The 22055-nt window shown below is 42.0% G+C and overlaps 1 protein-coding gene across 2 annotated transcripts; it reads left to right on the top strand.

The window, feature by feature from the left end:
* Positions 1 to 1162: 1162 nt before the first annotated feature.
* On the top strand, positions 1163 to 21697 carry LOC310997036 (ubiquitin-associated and SH3 domain-containing protein B-like). 2 transcript variants are annotated; one of them, XM_083986607.1, is made up of 14 exons: positions 1163 to 1772; positions 14782 to 14835; positions 15034 to 15220; positions 16519 to 16717; positions 16914 to 17083; positions 17240 to 17448; positions 18043 to 18184; positions 18564 to 18684; positions 18802 to 18924; positions 19064 to 19156; positions 19426 to 19570; positions 19659 to 19765; positions 20290 to 20399; positions 20490 to 21697. In XM_083986607.1, exons 1-14 carry the CDS (start codon positions 1645 to 1647, stop codon positions 20625 to 20627), a joined length of 1926 nt encoding a protein of 641 aa, XP_083842733.1. In that variant the 5' UTR covers positions 1163 to 1644; the 3' UTR covers positions 20628 to 21697. The 2 variants fall into 2 exon arrangements, with proteins under 2 accessions (XP_083842733.1, XP_083842732.1); XM_083986606.1 differs by having other exon boundaries at positions 16519 to 16732.
* The last annotated feature ends 358 nt before the right edge of the window (positions 21698 to 22055 follow it).

Raw genomic sequence — 22055 nt, 5'->3', positions numbered from 1 at the left:
CAACACAGTTCAGCCTCATTGGACCCGCTCGACTTAGTACTACCTGTTTTTCTTCTTAGTAGAGGTCATTTTGGGGAATGACAGAGACTGGTTTTACTGACTGGATCTAAGAGAAAGTATTGACCACTCCAGTGAACCGCCTCATTAGCTGTCTGTTTTGAACATTGTACTCTTTTGCTGCATCATTGAATACTGACAAACATACGATCATGCAGTAAAACCATAAACCACTCTGACAGTAATGATCCAATAAAATGCGTTAGGCAAACAGATGCGCATGTAGGCATCATAGTCAGCCCGCTCAAAGTGAAATACATCACCTAGATTTTCCTTATCACGACTTATGGCAGCACCACGTTTTATGTTTTTTATTACAATATCATTAACCGTGACCAATCTATGTGAGAGTGCAGCACAGTCAATAATGTCCATCATACAGTCTATCAGTTTCCTTGATGATACAAGTAAAGTGAAGTTCTACAGGTCCATTTAGGCAGGTTTCAAAATAAAATAAAATGCATGCACGTGATATTATATGATTTATGCAAGTGTATAAATCAAAAACATTTGGTTAAAAGGTAGATTATTTAGCATTATGCAGTCAACATTAACAAGATGAGCTATGATTAGTTATTAAATGCTATTTCTTCTTTTTGTTATCAGTTATAACAGACAGAAGCATACTTAAATATATCTAAAAGCAGCAATAATAATAATAACATTAGTAGCTACTACTACTAATAATCTTTTATCATTTATAATTATTAGTTGCCTTTTTTGCATCTGTAATTGCCATGGTAACTGATGATGGCGTGCTGTGTGTACTGCGCATGCGTGGAGTGTCGACACCCACTTTCGTAGACAGGAAGTGTGACCAACTTTTTCCACTATCCAGCCCATGGATGTATTATGATCCAGCCCCACACATCGACACGTTAACAAACATCACACCGCCTCAACTCATCTGGTTCATTTCTGCGTCCAGGGCGTCATCAGCAGCAGCAGCAGCACGCGCGGGTCGGACCCAGACGAGCATGCATGTGTGTGTGTCCGCCGCCTGGAAACAAGAAACTGATTTCCTGCCCCTGTCCTGTCCTGTCCCCCCCCCGCCCCCTCCTCACTATTAGCACACTGTCCCTTTAACAGAAGGGGCCGCGCAGTGGAAGCTTCAACCTTTAACAGGCTGCGGCTCCGCTCACTCAGTCAGGATCCATTCATAAATAAGACATCGTGTGGAGAGGAAGCTCGAGCAGAAGAAGGCGCATCTTGATTTTTCATTCAGCCGACCGGATGCGAGCGGCGAGCAGGAACCAGACATGCTCACCTCGGTCGGGGACTGCGAAGCGGGGGCACGGCTGAGAGAGCAGGAGTGACTTCCCATGGCTGACCCCTTCATGTGCGAGCCATCAGGAGGCAGCTCGACCCAGCCCGGGGCATTTCTCAGACCTCTCGAAATGCTCGTTTCTCCTTCTTCGCAGCAGCAGACTCTGGTGTTTTCTACGCGCTTCCGCTTCTCACAAGTCACCCAGGTCTAGAGAGTCTGCCGATTTCTCCCCTGCCTTTTTATTTTTTTTATTTTTTATTTTGTAAACAGTATACTAGAGGAGTCTGGGACCGGACATACCGATGGAGCAGTGAGTTATTATGGCAGCTAAAGAGGAACTGTATGCCAAAGTGACCCCGCGGAGGCAGCGCCAGAGCCGGCCGAGCACCGTCAAACATGGGTCCACTCTGGACGTGCTGCTGTCCATGGGCTTCCCCAAGACCAGGGCGTGAGTAGTAGCTACACAGCTGCACTGTCCCAAGACACACACATGCGCACACACACCGTTATAACTGGGCTGAATCAGGATTTCCAGCAGCATCTATTAAATCCACACTCAAAGCCAAAGTTTCCTCTCTGAATTAAATCAGCAGCTGATGTGAAGCCTCTGCAGCCCAGAGCTGTGCTGTGTCAACATGTGACCTATGGGGTCATGTCATAGTTGGCTACGACCTCACTCTTGCACCCAGAACCATATGACATGTTCAATTAATAAGAGTTAATGTCATATAATAGCCACTTCCCTATGGACATAATTATTTGTATGTGGAAATGTGCATGGTTGATGCTGCTGTTTTGTTTATATGATAGCATCATAAAAACGAGATAAGATAAGAGGCCTTTATTGTCACTGCATTAAAATACAAGGAAATTGCAACTGCCCATCACAGTGGTGGCATACATACTTAAAATCACACACATCATAAAAGCAGGAAAACTGAAAAAAGTAACAGTACATAGAGCGGCTCCTGTCAGGGTTATAGTTCTATTTTGCACAGGACATTATGGAATGTAAAAACGTGTAAGCAGCATTTTAAAGTTGTTGATGGTGCAGGTGGAGATAATTTCAGTACTTTACAAGGCTGAGTACTTAAGTTTACTTTATAACAATGTAATGTAAGGCCCTGATAGTTCCTGATAGCTGAAGTGCAGTGTATGAAGTACTGAAAATGTTCAAATGAAGCACAAATACCTCAAATCTGTACTTGTCTGCACACAATTATTGTTTTCATAACTGACTAATGTAATGGTAATTTTCCTTCTTTCTTTTTTTATTTTTTTATTTTTTTTACAATGAACCATTTTGTCCATGAAACATCAGAAAAGTCACATTTTGACTCAGATGTATTTGTCTGAACAACAGTAGAAAACAAGGAAGTAATTCATTTACATCAACAAAATGTATTTTTATTTTTAGGATATTGCTGAGATCATTTTCTGTCAATTGACTAATTGATTGCGCCACCGCTTCAGTCTATATTTGTCCTTATGCTGTAACGTTGTCTGAATCAAGACAACATTACAACAGCTCCTCTTGGTTTTCTCTGAAAACCCGATTCTGTGTTTAACAGTGGAACGACAACACTTCTCCCCAAGTGAAGACGTTTCCAGGAAACAAGTAGTATTGGCTTGTGATTGTTGCCTGCAGACTACGTGATTACACTCAAAAATGACAGTTATCCTGGCAGTGTGTTGTCTGCTCAGTGCAAGTGCTCGTGGCCTCAAACAACATTTCAACATCGAGCAGCATTTGGGTTTAGATGGGTCTAGTGGTTTGGTAAAGTCTCAATAATTAACGGAAGAAACTAGAAAAATGCAGTAGGCAGTACTGATGTTGAGATGTATGCTTTATAATGCTATTATAACTGCTTCTTGTACTCCTTGTAACTTACCCTGTTAACAAGGGAAGGTGTATTAGCGTTTATATCTTCTTAAAGTAAAAATACAAGAGTAACCAGTTACTCTTTAACACCACCAACACTGGCCATAGTCGCTGAATATGAATTATATTCTAATTTAAGTTCTTCGTGGCTCAGTTTTTACACTTCAGCCTTCTCTGATTGCACAAACGAATCACATAATCTATAATCATGATGTCCCCTCTCATTGTTCCTGTTGTCAGTGACTCCCACATTATATATTAAGCTCAATGATTTGAACAGCCTCATTTCACACAAAAGCCTTTCTTTATCTGCAGCTTGCCTCGGAAATGTGTCCCCGTGTAACAAAAGAAATGTGAAAAAGTTCACTTTTGTCCACGGCAGCGATAATCTGCGAGCGCCGTGATTAACTCCCAGATCCATTACTTGTTTCAGCATCAGAGTTGTAGGATTTCAAACCGTCTCCCTCGGTAAAACAAGGGACTGAGATGTACCGACGAGTGTTGACAGCTATCTGAGTGTTGCTAAGTAGGCCAAAAGTGTTGAGCAGTCATTTTTCTTTTCGACAAGACAGATACAGTATCTCCAAAATTAAGCCTTTTTATCCTCCCCAAAAACTGGCTAAGGTCACGCAGGCTTTCATCGTGCTCGACTGCAGCTCTCTCTCCTCCTGCCTAATGAACCGCTGCAGACAAAACGAGCCACCGGATTTGGTTATATTTGCAGACTCACATCTATTATTGATGACAGACTAATACACTTTGATTTGATCGAGGCTATAAAATTATAATGAAGCAGAATAATTTAGCACCATTACCTTCAAGCCTGTCGGGTCTGATATCAGTTATGTAACACAAAATGGAAATCATGAATAGTCTGAAATCAACAGAGGTGAGACTGTAGATGGTTGTGCTCATCACTCCATCACTCTGGGTTTGTTGTGTAAGTTTGGAGACTTTTTATTATTAGCTGATGCTTAAAACTAAATATCAGTATGTGAAGGACTCGCTGTCATTTGAAATTTTTTATACTAAAGCCAATATGACATTTGTGTTTTGGTATCAGCACCAAAAAGAATCATTTCTTGATAACATAATACTAGGATACTAGAATAGGTCGAAAGAGGCTTTTCATTTCATAATTTCAGCTGTTTTCGGCGTAGAAATGTTAGTTTTACTGTTCACACCTTTTATGGTGTGGCCAACAGTCACACCACAAAAGGTGTGAACACCACAAAGTGACACTCACTCTTCCATCTAAAACAGAAGTAGCAGGAACAGTAGTTAGTTGACTGCTGTGGCTGGTCCGATAAGCAATAACACAGTTGCGGGCACGGCCGGCCCAGCCCCGGTTACATCAACAACTTCCCTCTATTCTCTTCACTTTTACCTGGTATTTCTTTGACGATTTCAGAACGGGCAGTTTGCAAACTAACACATGTTCAGACTTAATTCCTGAATACACTGATACACCATCTCCATCGTCCCCGTTTCCTGCAGGAACACGTAGCTGTTTGTTGCCAAAAAAGCTCAGATCATCCCACTGTCTGTTACCTGCAGCACCAAGCAGCAGACAGACTCAGTTAGAAACTATCTGGTGAGCATGATTGAGTATTCAGAGCTTTAAAGAGCTTCGGGACCGGGTGGAGACCAAAACAGAGTTAAAAGGAGGGCGATTCATTTTTCATATCACCTTTGTGATATAGACTTCAGACTTTATTATCCCTTTTAGGTAAATTCATATTCACAGAACCTCTTCATTCCACCGTGAGGACAGAGCAAGAAGGTAACATTGGGGCAAACACACATAATACAACATATAGACACGCTATGTACACATTTAACAATCCAAAAAAAGAGTCCACACTGCCCTGTACATTGAGGCCATTTGTTCAGGGTCGCTATGAGGCATTTGCTACACATTTTGCACCTCATCACCCTGTATCTGTGTCCTGAGGGACATGAGGTGAGGTGGGTGTTTATTGAATGTGTGATGTCCTGTTCTATTAAGGTTGCAACGAAAACCACTGCATATGCATTTTCCTTTGCAACATTTAATAGTTTCTTCAATTTTAAATTAAAATTTGCAGTTGCAATTGCAATTTCAAATTGTGCATTTAGCAGGTTAATAGAAGTGCACCCACAGTGAGAGCATGGTTGTCAGAACAAATTAGTTGCAGAGCTTTCATTTTGTGTAAACCTATAAAAAGCTGGGCAAAAAAACTTTGGCTCAATCAAACAAAATCTGGAAATGGCAAAAATTCTGATCAATCAGAGAGTGACTGATTGGCGTAAAGGAGAGTTTGACAGTAACCAGACGTCAGGTGCCAGCTTATAGTTTGACAAGGTTTTGATGGTTGGACGTTTTTGGTCTGGGAGCTACAACGTCTGCACAAATCACATTTCAACCCAGTCACATTGCGGTAAAATATCAAAACAAGGTTTGCATGCTTTGCTGTCAGGCCTTTCCCTGGATGTTGGTGGGAGAGGAAGAAGGAATAATAGGAAAATCAGCTATCAGTCATAGCTTCAGGGAACAAGGCTTTCATTGTGTTGGAGGTTTTTTTCCCCTAGTCAGTAGGGAGCATGAATCATGTACACACACATGCTCACACACAAACACACACACACACCAAGCCGGCCCTCTGTTTTAATTGGGGGATTTTCTGCTTAGTCATTCAGGAATTGACTAGTGTGGTCAGAGAGGAGCTGGATGGACGGTGATCTCTCTCTGCCTGTCCTGATCCTGCCTGCTAGTCTAAGCGCAGGTGTGGAGACACAGTGTTCGATCAGGTTGTCTCTCCTCAACTAGTTTCTGAGTGAGAATGCACATGGTTTGTGGTTTGTTATTCACCAACAATCAAACATTTGGGTGCCTGGTCAAATCTTAACCAGGATCAAACACTGAGGACATCACCAGTGTGTCCTGAAAATATCCAGCACCATCTTTCAAGGTTAGTGGTGACTGATCCAGCTCCTGTTGTGAGATAAACACCAGACCCACTATAATGTCATTTCCTGCAAAAGCCAGACACTGTTGGCTTTTATCTTTGCTTGTGGTGCCTTTCTTCTTATTTAATGATAAACAAACACAATGAGGGGGGAAAACAGAAACCTATTTTCTCCTTTCGGGCGTTAATCATACAATCTCTGGCATTACTTAAATTGTACTTGTGTAAATGGTACTTCCTTTTATTCCTGTGAAGAGTGTTAAGTATTAACTTTTTGTCGTAGCTACTTCCCTCCATCTAAAAAGAAAGTAAAGCTATCTATCTTTATCTATCTCGTGTGTACAAAACATATCGTGTGAAGCACTGTATATGGGCATCAGTGCATGCTGTAGCCTACTAGAGGAACTGTTTTGAAGTGTGAGGCCCACATGCTGAAGCCTGGTTTGTGCTTCTTACAGAAACAAACACGATGGTTGTGTGTGCGCGTTTGTGCATTCCTGTTGTGCTTTATAGCTTAGACAACTAGGCATACTGGAATTACGCACCTTAGGAATGGAAACACACCTTGAATAGTCCCCGTGCTACATGAAAAACTTAACAGTCGACATAGTGACTCCGCTGTGTCGGCCATGCGTGAAGCACGACCCTGCCTCACAGCAGCTGAGCAAAAATTTGTTTTTACTGAAATAGAAACACAGTTTAACATAATGTCGATCATACAGATTTCTTTATCGTTATCTGCTGCTGCTTTGTTTTTCCATTAAGCCGTTATGTGGCAGCTGTGAGCAATGGAAGCAGAAAGTTGATGACCAAAATGAGCCAGAAGGACAAAAGCAGTGATGGAGACAGAGTGAGGAGGAAAATGTAAGATGGTAAAACTGTTTGACTCAGTCTGGTACTAACACGATGCACCTGTGCGATAGTGAGATTGACGCAGAGGAGGTGAAGTTTCCCATAATGTGATGTTTTAAACCAATCACAGATGTTCTTACAGTGACAGCGGGTGTTTGGAAGTTTCGACCACCAGACTTTGAGCAGAACTTTTTCCGATAAGGAGCTGAAAGTTTATAATTTTTTGACAAGCAAACCTTTTTAGTGGATTTTAACCTCCATCAATAAAGTAATTAATTCACCAACAAACTGTGCCAGCACTAAACTAATCCCATGATAGAGGCTTCTGGGTCAGATTCGCCTCATAATGCTTCATTGAAATTATATATTTTTTAAATGGTGCAACATCCTTTACTTTGCTCCTTTGTTTCAGATGAAATTGTTAATGGGTGCTGACATTTCTGGTTCTTCTTGAGCAAAAACTCAAAGCTGCTGTGGTTACTGAGCTGTTGCACGTCTAGCTTAGATCAGCCCCTGAGCGCTAAACCCATGTTTTCTTCTCAGGCTGTCATTCACAGTGTGAAGCCTTTTGTGACCTCAACAGGAAGTCAGTGTGCGTGCGCACTATTTAACACTGTTCTCTTCACTTACATTAGTTTAATAACTTCTGTCTAAACCAACAGCAAACTGTAAAAACCGTACTTCAGTTCATGTGAGGGCTCCGTTTTATTATCCTGGTACTCACGACATGTAGCCTAACGTACGCGTTACATGTGACACTTTTGTGGCTGTGTTTGCAGCTTGCAAGAACAAACTATGAGCTTGTATTCAAGACGACCAAGAGGAAGTCGCCCATTTCCGGAAGTGGTTTGTGACCTTTACTGAGCGCTTTGTTGAGACAGTAGTTTTAGGGCTGCTGCAACAGGAGATTCACATCACACTTGCATCCATTAAAGGAAAAGGTTTGATTAACTTCTTTCCTCATTAGAGAGAGGATAAGATACTACAATCACAGATTATAGACATTTAATGCTATCCAATGTAAATACTTGTTAATTTAATTAGGTATTAAAAAGTATTTTCTCCTTTTAAGATGCCTATTACCAACCATGGCTGCAGCTCTCAGACTCGTGCAGTTTGCCTGCTATGACACATCCTGGGACTTTGAGGAGTGCAGTGTGATGCATCACAGTCTTGGCACTGTGCCTCTTGTATTCTCAGTAAAATATTTGCTTTGTGCACTTTGACTTGTTTCACTGACGTCAGGCAGCTCTAAAAATACCCTCATTTTAAAACAGCACTCTACATTTTACTTTTGACAGGAAGCATTGTTGATCATTTGTTTAAATTGATAAGCTTGATGAACCCAATAGTGGAAATTATTAATAATGTATAGTGAGCTGAGCATCTCCTCAGCACACACAGTTCATTTAAAGGTGTCAGTCTGTGACTTGCTGGGGTTGGACCTTGTGAACATCTCACCCTCTTCTCTGGAAATAATGAAGTGAAAGTTAGAGACGCAGTTCCAGACACCGCCTGCACACAGCCGCCTTTGTTACAGATGTGGTAATGAAACGTTGCCTTGTCAGCTTCAAAGACGAGCTCTATGGGTGTACAGTACCAAGAGCTGGCCTCATTAGCGCTTTGCTAACCCCTGACAAAATGTTGTTATCGCCAGTCACCCCAGGCAGTGCATGTTACACATTTATTATTCCCCTTCTTCCTCAGTGTTAGATGTGTGAATTGATGCCACTCTCACTTCTGTGCAGTAGATATGAAGCTACTGCTAGCATCATGTTAGCTTAGCTTAGAGCAGAGACAGGAGACTCAGCTAGCCTGGCTCTGTCCAGTGATGATAGTATACACACAACAACACCTCTAATGTGTGTAATTAACAGGCTGTTTTATCTTTAATCCAACACACACAAACAGAAATGTTGAAACCTATGACTTACTCGCCTAAATGTGGCTCAGAATAGAAACTGTACCAGAGAGTCTCTGTAAAACTAAAGCTTGTCGTTTTTACATTTCAACTTGTTCCCAGTAAAACAAAACAGTATATTCATTTGTGAATTTCAGAGGTGAGAGATGATGTCTGGTGCGTGTGTGAGTCTAAGCTAAACTAAGCTAAGATCAACTCCCAGCTGTTAGACAAAATATCATCAACCTTTACTGTACATCCAACTGTTGGTAAAACAACAAAGTAAGCCTATAAGTATTATCTCCCAAATTTGTGGGGATATTTATTTAATAGGAACAAAAACCTTTGCATTCAGTCGCCAGCTGAGAAAGAGTGGCCACTGCCATGTTCACATTGTTGATGGAAGTGTCTGACAATATGATGGATAGAAGTCCTATAGAGAGACACCATTTAGTTAAAGAGTAATATCCTGTTTGTTTAACAAGAAACGACCCTCATTCAAAGCTTTAAGTCTCCACTGACTAAAACAGTCATTTCTATAGGCGTTTGTCGGTCCCCTGCTGACTTAATCAATTAGTTTGTTTGTGATCCGAATATTTCTTCCTCCACTGAATCAGTTTGTTTCTAGTTTGCTCCGTTTCTGTGTCCTTCCACACATGCTGAACAGATCTATTGTGAACAGACTGAGAAAGTGTAAGCAAAGCTGGATTCAATTTTTTCATTTTTGTTTTTTCTCGCTAGTCAGGAGGTGAAACAGTTGACGAAGACGCCAAAACGTCTGCTGCTTGACTCGGCGTGAGCTCATGACCAGGTCCGAGCCCGAGCGTAGTCGGCCGGGCTGGACGTAGGAAAGTACATTTCCTCTGCTGACGGGGCTCTCCTTAGGGTGCAGTCTGGTGTTGGGCAGCAGCAGGGCTCTCAGCGCTGTTAGTGCGATAAGTGGTTAGTGATGTGTGTTCGCCACCGGCCTGTAAACAGGAAATGTTGATTCGCCCTTAGAGCTGAGTCAGGGAGGGGCCCTTGGGAGCATGTAGCTGAGAGCGTTAGCATGTGTACACATTTGTGCTTGTGTGCACTGCAGAGACAGGGTGACATTGTTTAATTCACTTCATTCCCACAAGCTTGTTACTTTTGGCTTTAATTTGTGATTTCCTCATTCTTTCTTGGCTAATATTTAGCCATGAAAATCATGACATTTGTGTAGGCGTATTCCCAATTACTTGCAACACGATGTTCAGAGGAATCCCAAATGTTCTCACTCAGGCGATACTTTGAGAAGTGTGCAGATTGCCTGATGTAAAGCGATAACTTTCCCTGAAACCTGGAAAATATCCAAGTCTAGCAAAAAGGTCAGCTATAACAAACAGTCCAAATAATGTTTACATAAATGAAGACCCAAAAACACCGCTGTTTAAATGTGCAACAGGCAGCCAGCACATTTTATTCGTAGTGCAGCTAAATGTGGAAATAGGAACTGAACGCAGTTACCATATGTGGGTGAAATGAAAAGCTGTTTCCAATATCGCCTGCAGCATTGGTGCATGTGAAAATGAAGTAAAAGCCGTCATCTAATAATGGTCACTGTCAATTATGCAAACAGTGGTGTTGGTTCGAAGCCCATACCTAATCCACAGTGACTTCTCTCCCTTACACTCTCTAATCTTTTTTATCTTCCTCGAGCTGTGAACAGGAAATGCAGTTTATAAATAACTTTCTCAGTTCTTGCTAAGAGCAAAGGAGAGGCCTCGGGGTTAGATGCAGTTATTGAGGACAGTTTGTCCATGGCTGCTTCATCTACGTTCAGATCAGACGGAACAGAAACGACGAAGAAGGGGATATTCAGTTCAGCAAGACGAAACCTTTGGTCACAAAAATATTGATTTGTTCTTTAAAAAAAATCTAACAGGATCAAACAGCTGGTTTGCCAGAGCCTTAGTGCAGGATGGGATATCTTTCCCGGTCAAAGCATCAACTTTCTGGCCCATTAGGGAGAAGCGTTGCTCCATCTCCTGTCACCTGGCCGCTCCCTCTGCCTCCCTCTCAAGGATCTGTTTGGCCCGCTCCCTCTGCACCTCTGCTGGTCTCTGTGGTGCTGGTGATTGTCGCCGTCCCACTTTCTTTTGCTCAGGGAAATGGAAACAAGGTAGAATTAGAACTGTAGCCTATGATTGAAACGTTTTACTCTTTACATCCAGCATGGAGAGGACAGTATTGACAGTGCATCTGATGTAGTAGTTGGCACATACAGTCAACACAGTCAAGGTCAACCATGCGTTATAAAGCCCAGCAGGGACATTGAAGTGTGTGGGGGGGGGTTGAACTAATTTCCCAGAGTACCAACTAGACAAGACCACTGAAGAAGTAAGGAATTAAAAACAACGTCTGCTATTTAAAACTACATTTTATTCTGTTTGCCATGTCAGAGGATTATTGTTGTTGGTAGAGTAAATAGTTTAACAGACTATTTTCTGTGTTGTAAAACAGTATTGATTCCTGGGATAAATCTTTGTAGGAGGTTTTTTCTTTTTTTTTTTGCAAGTTTCTGACATTTAACCACCACACTATACACCTCTATATTGACAAAAATAATCCAAAGCACCATCAACAGTGAAGAATAGTTTCGGTCGTGGCATTCTCAGAAGGCTCAGCAGATCTGTCACCAAACTGTGTCACGTGTCAAAAAAAACGGTTGCAATGTGCTGAGGTTTTTGATTGTGCAGACTGTCTGACTTCACTGACTTCACTCCTTATTGTCTGTTATAACCACCACACACACACGCACGCACGCACGCACGCACGCACGCACGCACGCACGCACGCACGCACGCACACACACAGGTAGTGTTATTATTATTGATACAGTAGTTTGTAATGGATCTGGGAAATGTGCCCAGTGGGGCTGCATTATGCAAAGGGTCCAGATTTTTGAATCAGAATATGTTCAGTGTCAGTGCGGTTAAAACAAACAAGACAGTGCATGCGGTGCTTTGTGAAAGAGCAGGAACATAGATGCATCTGGCAGTGTACTACGACTTCCTTCTGGTTTGTCACTTCAGACTGAGCCAGGCCAGATGTCTTCATACATACTCTTTTATTTTTTTTTAGACCTTTATTTCGACATACATTGAACGTTTAGATGGACATTTTACTACCCATGATGTAAACTGAACTACTTAACTCAACAATGTGATCAGAAAAGCACTTTGCCATTTAACCTTACTGTCTCTTTTCTCATCAGGCAGAAGAACACACACAAAACAAAACAAACCCAAACCTAGGACAAAAATGTCAAACTCAAAAGCCCACAGCTTCTGAGGTACTTACAGATATGCAACTATGTACCCATAGTTCAGCCTTTCATGGCCTTTTGTTATTAACTGTTCTTTTTTTTTGAGCTGCAGCCGACAGTTGGACTGAACCCATGGAGCTGGGTCCAATTTAGCATTTAGACGCTGCTGTTATTTTACCCTCCTGCACAAAAGTATGTCTCACATCACTGACTTAAAATGGCAAGCAATGTCATGCCATGTTATCATTTATATCCATTTCTCTTCACTTCTTCTTTGCCTGTAGATTGTCGAAGGACAGAGGGTATCATAGACTGTGCAGATTGTAAATCCCCTTAAGGCACATTTATGATTTGTGAGCTATGGTGCCGTATTAATGAAACAAGAGACAGGGTTTCTAGAAAGATGGAGCAGCCTAGTAAGATTGAATTCAAGTATCATCTCTGTGTGCGTGCCCGCTGACACAGCGGTAAGACCTTTTCTATTATTTTCATGTTGCAGGGGTTCACTTTCATAAAATACCACCGAGATAAGAAGCAAGCAATCCAATGTTCTGGCCCGGATTGGATTTTGTGACGTCTCAGTCACATCTGCCTGTAATCCCATCATGCCTTCTGAGAGAAAATCCCCTTCTTTTCCTCCTCCACACAGCACCAGGTGGAATATCTGAATAATACGACCGTAGCCAACAAATGACTCTCTGTCTTAAGCCTTCCACATGCAGTAGCGCTTTAGACTGAAAGAATAATAATAGTAATAAAAAAAAAAAAACAATATGTAAAATATCGGGTCTTTAATCTAACAGTTGAACAGCAGATTGAAGTTTTGACTGCGCCTCTGTCTCTTGTGCGGTTGAGGTTCACCCGACATACATTTGTCTGTGCATGTGGTAATAGATCTGTGTGAGCCATCTGTCACGATGCTGTGGCTTTTGGCTTTGGCGTTCCCACCCTGCCCGCTGTGCTCTGTCAGGGCACGCTGCCCCAGGGTCCGGGGACTTTGCTGTATCTAGGACCCTCTCAGTGGGACACATTTAAAAATGGCTCATTGAATTTGAACGCTCGAGTAGCACAATGAACGCTGTCAACCTCGACAACACGTCTATATCGCGCTGTGAATTTAAGCCAGACAGTGGCTGTACGATGGCACAGACAACCACACTCCCTTATGTTCATTTGCCTTTTAATATCAGCTGCAAATTGTTCTTTTCTATTCATTAGAAACGGCCATTTAGACAAGCAGTGACAAGCGGCGCTGTCTTTAGGGACAGCACTGCTACGCTTTAGATGGAGCCTTTGTCTTTGGTTATCTAATGAAGTAAAGGAGTGATTCATTCTCACTGACTTTCGGCTACACTTAATTTTGTATAGCACACACATGAACTTGAGCTGAAAGGATATAGTTGAGGTTTAATGGTTGAATGCAGTGGAGACAATGTGCTTCTCATTTCCTGTAACTTCATAGTCAGCTACCCAAACATTGTTTTTTTTTTTTTTTTTAGTTATTTCTGAGATCCATTTTTATAGCTCAACAACAAAAATAAATGTGAGAGATATGAATCTTTGCAGTGAGTGGCAGCACCCTTATCTTATTACTTATATCTATCTATAATCTCAGCTGCCAGCTATGTGTATCGAAATCCTCCATACGCTAATTTAGGAAATGGAAAGTTTGAGCTATTGTGTGTCAGATCTTTGCCGATAAGTCTGTGAGAGCCCTTGTGTGTTGAGCGATAAGTGTGTCACTGATTGACTGAAAGAAGGGCAGAGATGTAAACCTTCAGAATTACAGTCACGTCTAGGACTTCTGCGTTAGTCCCCTCCAGACCCAAAGAAGCTGCTCTAATCAGAGAATCCCTTCAGAGGCGGCCCATGATACCAGAGGTTTTATAAAAAGACACTAATTAGATTTTGAGCACTCAAGAGTAATCATGTAATCAGCCCTCTCTTGTTTCAGAGAGACGCCTTAAGAAGTTTATGAAGGGACTGTAATAAATCAAGTCATAGGACACGGAGGCTGCATTTTTCTAATTAATGCCTCTGACACCAAAACACGAGACATGAATTATACTTTCCTCAATGTTTCGGCCATATTTAGGGCTCCTAATGTTGTGAATTTTGGCTGCTGCAGAAATGAATTAGTAACCAAGACGATGCTTGAGAAACCCACTCCTCTCTAAACACTGTAGTCAGTACTTAATAATTGACTGAATCACTTGGAACAGAATCAAGTCCAGATTCAGCTTCATGTTAAACCCTATACACACTGAATATCAGGATATGGATCTACTGTTTGGTCAGTTGTGCTTAATTGACATCAGAAGTAGAAACTTTGAATATTTTCTTTTGCAAACAATGCGGCTGTTTCAAATCTGTATCAGTGCAATTCCATAAAGTTCTGGTATGAATAACAAGCTCCTGTTATGAATTATAGCTTGTTGTCTTTTTACTACTCTCTTGGGATGATTGTTCTTTGTTCATTGTCACGTGGAAGTGCAGCAATCTCCTCCTAATGAACCCGGTCCGGAAGCGAAACCATTGATTTTTTGTGACTGCAGCTTTGATCTCCTCTTCTCTTTGTATCTGCAGCTTGAAAGCTCTGGTTTCGACAGGAGGCAAAAATGTCCAGGCAGCTTGTGACTGGTGAGAACAACAGTTTTTCTCCTCTCACACTCATCAACGTTCATGTGAAAATGTCATTAGAAAAAAATCTTGTGATGTTTTAAACCTGACGTGTTTTGACCCGGCTTCATTGTGTGGCCGTGCTGTTGCAGCAGCAGAAGCGCCCTCTGCTGGACATAAGCTGTCCTCACCTCCGGTTTTCTTTGCTCTTGTCTCTAGGCTCTTCTCCCACGTGGACGACCCGTTCCTGGACGACCCTCTGCCCAGAGAGTATGTGTTATATCTTCGACCCAGCGGACCACTGCTCCAGCAGCTGTCGCACTTCTGGCAGCAGTCCCGCCAGTCCTGTGGCAAGAATAAGGCGCACAACATCTTCCCGCACATCACCCTCTGCCAGTTCTTTATGGTCAGACTAAGATGTATTCTGTCTGTGTTTGTATGTGTGTGTCAGTCTCAAGTGCTCATGGGACTTTGAGTACATATTGTCCCTATTCCTATATGCCAAGTTCATGCGCCATACATCTTGTTTCATGCCATGTCATCTCAGTGAAGCTCTTCATTCATTATCATTACCAGGGCCGTTGCTAGGAATTCTGGGCCCCCTGAAAGAATATTAAAGTGGGCCCCTGACTTTTCCACTTTTTTTTCTTAGACTAAGTATGTATTATCATTTTTTATTTAGCCTACTTTGTTTTGATGCTAATGCAGCATTACTATAAGTATTAGTCAGGATATAAGCAGAATAATTCAGTCATACAAAGATTAGACTACTGGGTTTTTTTGTGGGCCCTACTGGGTGCTGGGCCCCTAGAATTATCATCACCTTTCTCCCCTGTACAACGGCCCTGTTCATTACACATGGGTTCCTCCACGTTTACAGTTCTGTTCTGTCAGAGAATAAATGAGGAAACGCAGCTTCATATTATCATGACACTTTTCTGTATTTGTTAACCACCTATCGTCTCGACATAGCTTTCAAATCCTTGTTGGTTAGTTTCAACTTGTGACTCCAGTTCCTCTTTGTTGGTGCAGCTTGTCTGTGGTTGACATTTACCATCTGAATTTCTAATTTCCATAGTTTTACAGAGATTTTGTTTTGTTTTTTGTTAGCAACACTAGTGTATCTAGGGAACATGCTGTCGGTACTGTCATCACATTTATTCAGAGTGAATATCTCAGCAACTAAATGGTTGGCCTTGGATATTTTGTCTCACATATTTATGGTTCCCAGGGGATGATGAGTTGAGCTCGTTTTGATGATCCTGTGACTCCAGTCAAATATTTCAACATCTACTGAATACTTTATCACAAAGATTTTTTTAAAGAGTCAAAATTCATTCAACTATATGTTTATTACTGAGGCTGTATTTGGTGGTGGTTTTGAAATTGATATGTCTAATACTCTTCTCCCTGTGTGTTTGTGAATGAGGAGGGCAAAAATTACCTTTTAACAATTGAACACAATTATTAATTGTAGTAAAATTAAAAGTCAAATTAATACCTATCTCAGTGTAGATCAGAATTGAACATCTTTTATTTTGAAGCTGTCTAATTGGATTATGTTACACTTTACTTGGACACCTATAAATGAGCTCTAAGTCTATGTAGTACCCACATGTGTAAACTGTCTGTATCTCATGTAAGGTGTTTGTGATTGCAATGCTGATGCTGAGCTTCCTGTCCTTCTGTCTCTGTTGTGCTCAGTGTGCTGATGGGAAGGTGGAGGCTCTGGCTGACGCTCTCCAGACGACTGTGGCCAAGTGGAAGGGTCGCATCCCCCTGCCCCTCCCCCTGGAGCTCTACACCTCCGCCACCTTTATCGGCCTCTTTGTGGAGGAGCAGGTGGCGGAGGTCCTGAAGAGTTTCGCTGCTGATTTTGCCACCGAAGCAGCAGCCAAAGCAGGTTCGAGTCCCTGTGGTAAAAAATCCCATTATGCACGACACACTTTTCTTGTACATTTCACTTCCTGCACATGGTTGATCAAGAATGATGTAGTTTGAGAGGTTCATGTGTGCGGTTGTGGACTAATTGCATGTGCTGTCTATGTACAGTATCTACCTGAGATGGGTATTTTTTTTTCTCTGTTTCCTCTGTCCAGATGTTCATGTTGAGCCTCACAAGAAACAACTTCATGTCACTTTGGCATACCACTTCCAAACCAGTCACCTTCCAGTTCTGGAGAAGTTAGCCAAAAATGTGGATCCATTAGCAGGTTGTGATTGGCTGGCTGTGCTCTTCTCCCGGGATATCCGATTTGCTAACCATGAGGTAATCTGCTTCCTTTGAAATGAGTACTTTCTCTTAACAAGTGTATTTCCTTCCCTCAATGGTAACTCTGGCACTTATTGGCTCATTTAAATTAAATAAATGTAAAAATCCCTATAACCACTGTCTAACGGTAGTGTAACCCTTTGCCCCCTGTAGACTTTGCAAGTCATGTACCCGTATGTGCCTCAGAACGACGACGAGCTGGAGCTGGTGACAGGAGATTTTATCTTCATGTCTCCCGTGGAGCAGAGCACAGCCAGCGAGGGCTGGGTGTACGGCACCTCGCTGGGCACGGGGCTGTCTGGTCTGCTGCCTGAAAACTACGTCAGCCGCGCCGATGAGTCAGACACCTGGGTCGTCCATGGGTACGCAAATGGAACCGCAATACTCGTCATCTTGCGTTTTTGTTGTATTAAAAGACACCATGACACATCAGGAGCCGCACTGGGAGCTGCTGTGACCACACAGAGACGGGTTATTTCTGCTGCTTTTTTTTTTTTTTTGCAAAACCATCTCTGAATTTAATCTCAAACTTCCAACACACAAATCCATTCAGTGTGCATTGATTTACAGTTGAAGCACAAACAAGGTGATGTTTCTTAGCTGACTGGAAACACTGCAGCAAAAGAAAAGAAAATGAATCATCATCTTGGCCTCCCTATGGACTGGCTCTTCCACTGGGCTCCTTCGCCCACGTTATTACACTCCCTGAGCAGGTTATGTTTCACCGTCATGGGCCTTTCTCAGCATCTGGCACACAACTATAGAATCCCCTTCCCTCTTCCATTCATAATTGTCACTCTATGGATATTTACACTCACCAACTCGTCCTGTTTGTATGTATGTTGTACACTATATACTGTTTTTACTCTCTTATCCACTTATGGATAAAACTGGATCATATACATGGTGCCATTTGTATGAAATTGTGTTGTTTTCTCTCTTCTTGTCTCATCCAGATCTCATTCCATCCTCAATTGTGCCTCTCCATCCAACTCTGGCAGTGTTGGTGGGTTATTATTTGATGGACAGCTCAACGACAGTCTACTTGACAGTCTCATGGACGCGCCCGGCCTCAGCGGCCTCTGCCCTCCTATGCAGGTATAATGTTCTTACAATAGGTGACATTGCCTATTGCATGCAGGGAAAACAAAGTAACCTCAGGCTGCTTGCTGAGGTGAAAATAATATAATTGATAAAGAACATAGCGATCATCAGTGTTTGTTTCTGTGCATGATACCAGCTCAGTTCTGAGGGAAAGCCCCCCCTGTTGTTTAGTCTTTATGCACTGAACCAGTCGTCTATGGGGATTATTTGACAAACTCTCTCAAAATCACAAGCCTCTAGCAATAATGTTGTGCATCCCAATAAGACAGTTTGATAACAGTAATTACAGTCTTGGCAACCAGCGGGAGCTCGAGATTATTGCTGTGCCACTTGTGTTTAGTGCCTCACTATTTGAAATGAATCTTTATCTCAGATGTCTAGGCCAACTACTCAGTCCTCGCTGTCGAGGATGAGACTGTTTGTGTGTCGCCATGGGGAGAGGATGGATGTGGTGTTCGGAAAACAGTGGATCACCCAGTGCTTTGACTCCAAAGGTAAGCAAACGGTCACATTGTCATCATTTTCATTTTTGTTTTCATGTGGCCTCTCTCCAGACACTTTGGACTTTTGTATATTCTTCCTCTGTAAGATTCTCATTTGTGTCTGTGCAGGTCGATACATTCGCTCTAATCTCAACATGCCGTCCAGCCTGCCAGCCAGAAGTGGAGGCCACCGGGACTATGATAAGGATTGTCCAATTACTGTGTTTGGCTCCACCCAGGCCCGTCTTGTCGGTCAGTTGCCAGAGATCACTAAAGAATTCACATTTTGCAGGATTATTAGATAGGCTACAGTATGGATTATGTTTCCCAAACAATCTAAATGCCATAGACCATAGACCATAGAGTCACACTGTGTTTTTGTCCATTTCAGGTGAAGCTCTTTTGGAAAGCCACACAACGTTGGACTTTGTTTACTGCTCTCCTTCCCTTCGCTGTGTTCAGACTGCACAGAACATTTTGCAGGGTAGGTCCTCATCCTCACCCTCAATACTCTGACCACAGTCACAGATGAGTTACACAGCAACTGTTTAGGTTCAGCCTGCTATGGTTCATATACATTTAAAGGGATTACTGCTGCCTGATGATGTTCGACTTTTTTGTTAGCTTTTTGATCCTTGGTGCAGATTTTAACAGGTTTTTTCTTTTTATTTAGATATGTTTTTTGTAAATAGCCTATTGCACTAAGTCTTACATTTTACGTGAACAAGATATTTTCCTCTCTGATGGTTTCAGGTCTCCAGCAGGAGGGAAAGACAAAAATTCGAGTAGAGCCTGGATTGTTTGAATGGACCAAATGGGTTTCAGGCACATGTTTACCCACTTGGATCCCCCCAGCTGACCTGGCTGCTGCTAACCTGAGTGTGGACACAACATACAGGTACATACACAGCAAGTAACGCTGTATGCTTTTATCTGTGATGCTGCAATTTAGCAATAATCCTCTCTATCTCTCCTTTTGTTCCTAGACCTCATATTCCCATAAGTAAATTGGTGGCGTCAGAGTCGTATGACACGTACATCAGCAGGAGCTTCCAAGTGACTCGAGAGATCCTGGCGCAGTGCAAGAGCCTCGGTAAAGTAGAACTGGCAACAAAGGTTTTGAGTTAATACCAGTTTTCCTTTGCAAAAAATACTGGCAACTTCCACTGGCCACATCATCTGCTGTGCAACCAAGATTATTGCATTTCAAAGCTTCTTGTTAACTGACGTTTTCCTGATTTAAAATTAATCTGTGGTGGCCACTGTGCCCTGGGTATGTGAGTAAAATCGAAACTGAACAATGCTATCTGCTTAAAACAGGCTAGCCTTACACAAAGAAAGTGTATCTGACTCCACAGCCACACCCAAAAACCTTGAAAGTTAATAGGGTGACACAGCTGTATAAAAAGGATTCAGTTTTTTAATAAACACTTTGTTCTTACCTTGCTGGCCTTCTAATGCCAAAATGTTTACTTTGGATGTACTCCCAGTCTCTATGTAAATGTGCTAAAGAGCCTGAATGCCCCATGCTGCATGTTATCAACGGCCAAGTGTCCATAAACATAACAGTAAGCTAATGCTATTTGTGGAATGTGGTTCTATACTTCTCTCACACAGGAAACACAGTCCTGATTGTGGCCCATGCCTCTTCCCTGGAGGCCTGCACTCGCCAGATACAAGGCTTAAGCCCCCAAAACTCGAAGGACTTTGTCCAAGTTGTCCGAAAGGTCAGTAGTTTCAAAGCTTCTCTCAGCCCCATCCTCTCCTCACCTGTTTTCTTCTTTGATAACGTATACATCTGTCTCCTTTTTGTGCAGATTCCTTACTTGGGTTTTTGTGCATGTGAAGAAATGGGAGAGACTGGGGTGTGGCAGCTGGTCGACCCACCCATCTTGCCTCTGACACATGGACCCAATCACAGTTTCAACTGGAGGGAAATGCTAATGCAAGACTGAAGGATTTGCTGTTTGGCTTTTCTGTCTCTCAGCTGCCCTGAACTGCTGAAGAAGTATTTATTTTTAATCCACACAGATATAAATCCAGCCCAACTACCAAAACAAAAAAGAAAAAAGAAAAAGTAAAGTCTGGCTTCCGTCAAAAACATTGTGCAAAAAAAAAAAAAAAAGTACATTCACTGAGACAAATGTATTCAGATGTACAGCTCAGGAAAGAGAAAATACAGTTTGTGTGGGGATCACAGCGAAAGTGAGCTACAGATGGGGCAGCAGGTTGTCGAATTACCCTCAACATTCCACTTCTGTTCCCAAAATGTGGAGGTGCTACGAGAAATCAGGATATTTCTTGATGGTTGTTGATGAATCAGGTTTTATGCCACGAGAAGGTGTGTCATTAAGCTCTGCCTGTGGCTCCTCCTCAGGTGGGGCGGTGAAGACTTTGTGTGTCTGCTGCCTTCTCACACACTGTGATAAGAATTAGATGAGAGGACTTGTACCACAGAAATATTTTTCCACATTTCAGAAGATATTATTTAACTTGTAGCTATGACCCTCCTGCGAAAAGCACAAAAGAAATTTTGACAATCAGACACGGGAGAACTGATCTTCATTATTTCTGGTGCTGAGGTGGGTAGATAATTACACGTGTTTTATTCCTGTAAATGTCATATCATTAAGTGATTCTTCTAAGTTAACATTTATGTGCCCAAATGAATCCTTTTAAACTTCCTGTGAGGCCATGATCCACAGGCATTATTGTGGAGGCAATGCAGTTTTTGATTACCACCACCGGAGCAACCAAGTCAGTATGACAGAAGGAAATTAATATAATGAAATGGAGACTGTTGTTGGTTTGTTTGTATTATGTCCTGGTGCATTGACTAAAACATTTGCTTGTTTGTAATGACCCTGACACACTCTGTAAGCATGATAACCACACTGCTTCTCAAACACTTGTTGCATTTCATTTTTTTTTTCAGTTATGTCAGATGATTTAAATACTTAACTGCCTATACCAATTATTTGCTGTATAACATCTATTGATACTCTCAAAAATGAATAAAGCAAAGCTGTGGAGTTATGTAGGCACATACCAGCCTGTGCCACATGTTCTGTAAAAACAACACGTCACACTATAGTTACCAGTTTTTTGGTTTTTTTTATATATATATTTTTTATTGTTTTACACAAACTGCAGGAAGGCTGTCCTCATTAAACTAAAATGTCCATGAGTGGTCATTGCAATGGACAGATAACAATGAAAGGGGTTACTGTCTGTCTTGCAGTGTCATTGTGCTGTTGACGCTGCCATTTAATATTTAAATAGTTTACTAAGCAGAATTTGCAGTACCTGTCACATGCAGTGCAGAACTGAAAAGGACAGGCAGCGTCCCAGGGAGCTATGTAGCTCAGTAGCAGAACCAATTT

The sequence above is a fragment of the Trachurus trachurus genome (genome assembly GCF_905171665.1).
Source record: "Trachurus trachurus genome assembly, chromosome: 14".
Taxonomy (NCBI): Eukaryota; Metazoa; Chordata; class Actinopteri; order Carangiformes; family Carangidae; genus Trachurus; species Trachurus trachurus.
Note: the sequence above shows the minus strand (reverse complement) of the source record. Positions and strands in the feature narration are given on the sequence as shown.